This window comes from Lutra lutra, chromosome 15, assembly GCF_902655055.1.
Source record: "Lutra lutra chromosome 15, mLutLut1.2, whole genome shotgun sequence".
NCBI classification, from domain to species: Eukaryota; Metazoa; Chordata; class Mammalia; order Carnivora; family Mustelidae; genus Lutra; species Lutra lutra.
The window spans coordinates 15436229-15443167 of NC_062292.1; the positions used below are offsets into that span (position 1 = coordinate 15436229).

The 6939-nt window shown below is 38.7% G+C and overlaps 1 protein-coding gene across 1 annotated transcript; it reads right to left on the reverse strand.

Annotated features, from left to right (window-relative positions):
• Window positions 1-5998: 5998 nt before the first annotated feature.
• Window positions 5999-6725, reverse strand: LOC125085988 (nuclear transport factor 2-like). The gene has a single exon (XM_047704984.1). The coding sequence runs from the start codon at window positions 6661-6663 to the stop codon at window positions 6229-6231; it is 435 nt and encodes a 144-aa protein (XP_047560940.1). The 5' UTR covers window positions 6664-6725; the 3' UTR covers window positions 5999-6228.
• Window positions 6726-6939: the final 214 nt, after the last annotated feature.

Genomic DNA, 6939 nt, shown 5'->3' on the forward strand with positions numbered 1-6939 from the left:
GATGATCTCGCCATCTGTTTTCTGCATAGGTCATGCTGCACAAAATGCCATTAAATGATACATAGAAGAATGACATTCAGTACTGCCCAGTAAAAAACTAGTGAGACCTGTTAATTAACTAGATTTTTTCAACCCTGTGCTTTTGTAGAATAAGATAAATGACAGAAATTAGGACACGATTGTCATATCCCCTGAAATGAAAAGGGAATTTTATAGCATATGCACTGAGTGATCCCAGTCACGTGTACATTCTTGTACTGGGGTCACTAGTGACATGTTTTGCATATTGACTCTGAACACGCCTAGACCCTTAATTATCAAAGAAATATTACATTCATTATTAGCTCTCATGTTTGAGTGGCCTAGAAGATTCTGATGCTCCGAGGATTCCAGATTCTTGAATTTCCGGTAATCAAAGTTTTCTTAAATAAAAATCCAACCAGCAATAGTAAACACTGCTTCATTTAGAACATGGAGATCAGTTGCCAGAGATGGATCCCGACTCTTTGATAATTAAGCTCAAGACCACAATAGAAAACATCCAGAAGCTTCTAACCAGAGAGTAATTACTAATTATACCCAAGATCCCATTAGAGGGGGAGACAAATCATGAGAGACTATGGACTCTGAAAAACAATCTGAGGGTTTTAGAGGGGTAAGGGGTAGGAGGTTGGTTGAGTCAGGTGGTGAGTATTATGGAGAGCACGTATTGCATGGAGGACTGGGTGTGGTACATAAACAATGAATTCTGGAACAAAGAAAAGAAATTTAAAAAATAAATAAATAAATTTTTAAAAGATCCATTAGAACTTTTAACTTCATTACACCTCAAACTACATGTCTTTCGGATTTAAATATGAATGTTAAAGATTTTCTTATAATTTGTAGTAATGTGGGAAAGAAAAAGGTAATTGATGATAAGACAAAATTATCTGCCTAATCACTGATGCATTGGTACATTATCATTAATGATTCAGAAGAGCCACCTTAGTGACAATTACAGTCACAGGTTTTATGTTTTCTTAGATGGCAGGATTTCACTGAGGTATGTCTGTGGTGTTTTCCAATAGATTGGCAAATTTATTAATAAGTAGCCAAAACTGTGCCTCAAGATTTAGCATATTTAGTAGGAGTTAGACTTGTATATGGAGCTGCAGCAGGAAACATCATTCCTAATACAATGTGATTCTCTTATTAGACTGGTTTTAGGAGATGATCCTTAATTCTCCTTCCTGCCACTTTTATCTGATTGATGCTCACGAGGGTGATTCAATTACAGCTCCTTCTTGATTGTCTATAGGCGAGCACTGTAATTCTAACTTTAGTAAATAAAATCTACAGTGACATCAAACCATATTTTGGTTAGCTGAAATTTATGGGATTTTCTTTGTGTTTTCACAGTATGTGAAGATGAGAGCTGGTAACAAGAAATATTAATCTGTTGGTACAGGACTCAGAAACATAGTAAAAAAATCAATGAAGAGTGCTTTTACCACCTTTCATTCTCACCTCCGTCATTTAGAAAGAATATCAATGTATCGGGTAAAGGGAAGAAGACGAAGAAGAAAATGACCAGAGCTGTAGGATTATTGAACAATCAATGTGAAATAGTGGAGGATAAACTGGGATATACAGTTTGGTTCCCTGAGCCAATTTTTTTTTAAAGATTTTATTTATTTTAGAGAGAGAGAGTGCATGGGCAAAGGAGCAGTTGGGGATGGGGAAGGGGGAGAGAGAACAGGGTGGGAGGAGAGGCACAAGGCTGCTCCATGCTGAGCATGAAGCCCAACTTCTCATGAACCCGAGGTCATTCATGACCTGTGCAGAAATCAAGAGTGGGTTGCTCAGCCAGCTGAGTCACCCAGGCACTCTGCCCCAGGCCAGATCTTCTCAGGGAGATTCTATTGGCCTTCCACACAAAAATAATTCTGTCCCTAACCCTCAAATACTATAAAAGCCACTTAGGCGTAGGGTATCTTGGAAATTATTGGAGACAGAGAACATGACTGTGCACAGATGCTTAAATTAATGCAGCCTAAAAACAATCCTGTGACTGGTTTATGACACATTTACATAAAGGCAGGGATATGGAATTTCTAGGCTCATTACTCTTGGTATTGAGATAAACTCCAGTGAATTAGCTTAATCAAATATTTCAGGCTTCTAGCCCCTTTTGACTCTTAAACACCCAGCTAGGGTCTTATTTTTGTTGATGTCTCATCCCAAATTAAGTCAGGTAATGAGTGACCAGAAACAGATTCTTAATAAAGAGGCCAAATCTGAAAAGCGCCATCTTGAAATGTAGTAAATTAAATCTGAGTTAAGTAACAAAAAAAGCAAAAAAAAAAAAAAAAAAAAGTCCATGTTAAGTAAACTGTAATTAGATAACCATAATGTCATGATTATGGAGGTAAAGTATCCCTTTCTGTGGGATATGTAACACTGGGAAGTTTTGAGCATCTCAAATAAATTGGAAAGAACTTGCACATGAGTAATAAATGAAGGAGCTGGAAGAACTGATTTATGGGGAAGATGAAAAGAATTTAACATGGATAGCTTGGCTAAGTGAAGAACAGATCCTTTGATTAATAACTATGCATTCTTGAAGTGCACAAGCACTAAGAAAAAAATCAGTAAGTTTCTGGGTGTGGAAAACATGAATAATGGAATCAATTAAGTACAGGAAAATCAGCTGAATATAAAATGTAAAATATCTATTTCTGGATTTTTCAGATGTGCCTCTTGAGGTACTTTCAATGTTAAATATTTTCTAGTAAAATGGATAAGTTCTTAATATTTTCCATCTTTTTTTAAACAAAAGAAGCAAAATCTCCCAAGGGTTGGAAGGGATGCATTTTGTTCACAGAGACAGGATGGTTAGATTATGGGGTTCATGATCTTTGGAATAAAATTTCTTGAATCTAATGTAGTTGTTCCTAAAGCTCCAGAAGGGGTTGTACTTTTTCTCTGGGAAATTTCTGTCAGGCCTCTGAGAGTGGCCAGGGCGTTGGCACCCATTGGTGAAGCATGGCCTGAATGCACATTATCACCTCTTCAAAGGCATCTGTTTCCATTAAAATATATTAATGAAATATGTCAGCATGGTTAAGCTAGGGGTTTGATTTCTGAGACATAAGCTACAAATCCACCTGCTGTGGTGAGGAATGAATCCAGGGATTCCAGGAAGGATGGCACAATGGTTTAATACACATACTCAGGTCTCTGTCAGCCCAGAGGATCTTGAGATCTACTTACTAACCATTTAATCTCAGGCAAGTGCCTAACCTTTCTAGGGCTTCCTCAGTTTCCTTTTCTGTGAAATGCTGTAGCTCCAAGGGTTGTTGTAAGAATTATGTCAAAGATTATATTTATGGAGCTTATCACAGTGCCTGATTCTTAGCCAGTGTTCTGTAAGTCTTAATAATTATTCTTGCTGTTACTAGCCCTGTCTTCTATCCTGATTATATCCTCCATCCATGAATAAACCTGTCCTTCCAAAGTTGAGGACCAGTGATGGGCCATTCTAGAGAGAGTTCAGAGACAGAAGATGTTGTCATCGTTCCATGAGAAAGCCTGGGGGTATTTCACATCAATATATGTGATGGTAAACCCTCCACAGTTTCAACTAAAATCTGAATAGTCTGGCATGTCTAAATTATAATATTCTGATAGAAATTCAGTTTTATTACATTTCATTATGAATAAAGTCACTTTATTCCTCTTCTTTTTTATCCCCAAGTCTTAATTTACTAGTTTTATTTGTGTTCTTTCTGTTACTACATTTTTAAATTCTAATTTATATTCTACTGTGTTGTAGTAGTGTCTGATTTTATTATAAACCACCCCAAATCCTTTGTGTGGGAAGTAAGGATATAAACAAATAAATGAGATATACATAGCTGATCTCCAAAGAAGACATAAAAATGGCCAACAGATAAATGAAAAAATGCTCCACATCATTTATCAGGGAAATACAAATCAAAAACACAGAAAGATACCACCTTATGCCAGTTAGAATGGCTAAAATTAACAAGACAGGAAACAACAAATGTTGGCAAGGATGTGGAGAAAGGGGAACCCTCCTACAGCGTTGGTGAGAATGCATCCTAGTACAGTCGCTCTCAGAAACAGCATGAAGGTTCATCAAGAAGTTAAAAATAGAGCTGCCCTATGTCCCGGCAATTGCACTACTGGTTTCTTAGCCCAAAGATACAGATGTAGTAATCCAAAGGAGCACCTGCAACCCAATGTTTATAGCAACAATGTCCACAATAACCAAACTGCAGAAGGAGTCAAGATGTCCACCAACAGATGAATGGATAAAGAAAATGTTGTTCATATATATAATGGAATAATACTCAGCCATCAGAAAGGATGAATACCTACATTTACACCGACATGTATGGAACTTGAGGCAATTATGCTAAGTGATACAAATCAATCAGAAAAAGACATCGCATGATTTCACTCATATGTGGAATATAAGGAATAGTCCAGAGGATTATAGGGGAAGGGAGGGAAACCTGAAGGGAAGATATCAGAGACTCCTGATGAGAAGAATGAGAGACTCCTGACTCTGGGAAACAAACTGAGGGTTGCAGAAGGGGAGGCAGTGAGGGGACGGGCTAACTGGGTGACTGGCATTAAGGAGGGCACGTGATGTGATGAGCACTGGTTGTTATACACAACTGATGAATCAAAGGATTTTGATGGACACTACATCAACAACTAATGATGTATATATGTTGGCTAACTGAACATAATAAAAAAATAAAGTATAAAAAGATAATCTAAAAAAAGAAGAAATATACATAATTGAAATAACTACAAACCAAATTATAAAATATAATTTAGGAATATATGCTCATGGTGTTAAAGAATAAAAGAAATTCATGTCCATGAAAAATAACAAATTAAGGATGCCGATTCACCTTGGAGGAAAAGAAGGGGAATTTGAGGAGAATCCAAAGGTCTGTAGCGATCCTGGAAATATTTGGAATGGATATAGGGAGGTAAATAGAGTGTAGGCTTCTGTACGATGATACAGTTTTCACTCTGAGTGATCCTGGCAAAGTTGGCATGAAGACTGACTACTAAGACAAATAAGATCATTCCAAAGGTGACGAGAACTCTAGAGCACAGTTGGCTTTCGCATGTGTTGCTCGTGACTTGGTTCTCTGTGCCTCAGCTTGTACCTTCTGATAGTGCTAATGTTTCTTGCTGGTATGAATATTTTCTGTCCTTATTATTTTATTTTCTGGGAACTTGTTGTACATACAAGGGTTCTATTAACAGCTTTGACATCTAAAGTTTTTTACACCAAATGCTTTACAGGCACCATCCCATCCAAATACTACTTACATGTCTTTATTCTCTTCTCTTAAAATCTTTGTGATTCTATACTCAGAATCAGCAGAATTGACTAAATTGAAAGACCCTCACTTCTAGGAAGGCTGCTGCAGCAATCACGTCAGACACTGGGTTTTTAGGTACAAGGTGTGGTTGGACTGTCTTGCCTGGGTTAATTGTTGTGAGGGCATGGTTCTGGGTTAGGAAGACCTAGAAGAGACACGATTGGAAACTAGAGCCTAGAACTGGAAAAAGAGGATCTTGGAAAAACATGTAGAATGGGAAAAGAGATCAGGAACACAAGATAGGATTTCTTCGCTAGGCCCACTGGGATCAATGGGCATGGGATTAAGTTTGGAATTGAATAAACATCAGAAGTCAGTCAGATGAGGATGTCAGCATGAGTCACATGCTCACAGACACACAGCTGGTCATTGGGAGAGCTGGCTTTACATCTGAGTCTGCCTTACACTAGAGTTCCTGTCCTGTATTTCTATGTTATGAACTTGCATATGTAGTTCACAGTTAACTTTTTTTTTTTAAGAAAATTTTGTGGTTTTATTATATTATGAGGCATTGAAACATCTGAATAAATCAATATCGGGTGGTGAGGCAGCTGCTTTCTCCTTCACTTCTTTGGGTTACTAGAGCAACTCGTCAATAGATTAAAAAAAAAAAAAAAGACAACCTTTTGCATTACTTAAATCTTTCCAAGGCATGCGCTGGTACAACACAAACTTCTCCTGTCAGATGCAACTAGTCTAGCATCCAAACATCATGCACAATACCTCGGTAGCAGCAGCGCACTGCACCCGCTCCCACCGCAGCCCTGCTCGTTTGTGTATGATGTTTGGAGTATCTGGAGGAGTGTGAATAGTATCAGGAAGAGGAGGGAGGAGGAAACAGCATGAGTGCCTGGCTGGGAGGAGGACAGCTGAAGTTGTGCAGGACAAGCCTGAACATGTCATTGGTGCAAACCCAAGCATCGTTGATGTTCTTTAAGAGGAACATCTGGTGGAACCCCAAGATGGGGTCTTCATCAGCCTTGAGCTGGCCCACAACCATACTGATGATGCAGCTATCTGGCGTGGGCTGATGGTCCTGTGCCATGATGCTGTGCTGGATTTTCTGGAATGGAAGGCTAGACAGCTTCTCCACAATAACAGCTTTCCCCTGGAACTGCTGTCCTTCCCACGTAAGGCATTTTGCATCAATATAAATTGCACCTAGTTGGGTTCTGTCATTATCAAATAACTGGTAGTAATGTTGAATAAAGCTGGATCCAATCTGCTCCCAAATTGGTTTGTCTCCCATTCTGGAGCATCACCCGGCCTCGTTGAGACCCGAGGGGCTGGCATAATGGCGGCAGCGGCGGCGGCGGCCGTTCACAGTTAACTTCTGCTCAAGTGAGCAAATATGTAAATCCCTTCACTTGTCTATAAAAACCCAATTTCTATCCCAAGTTCCTATTGTTCCTGATACAAATATCATCATGTAGTTCTTATCAGGGAAACTTAAGTCATGTTAAGTTGCTGTCTGTCATTTCAGGTTTGAGGTTATTCAACTACACCCCTCTTGTCCCTGGAGTTA

Bases quoted from the DNA above. Each gene is read 5' to 3' on its own strand.
- LOC125085988 (XM_047704984.1), bottom strand. From the start codon at position 6,663: ATGGGAGACAAACCAATTTGGGAGCAGATTGGATCCAGCTTTATTCAA.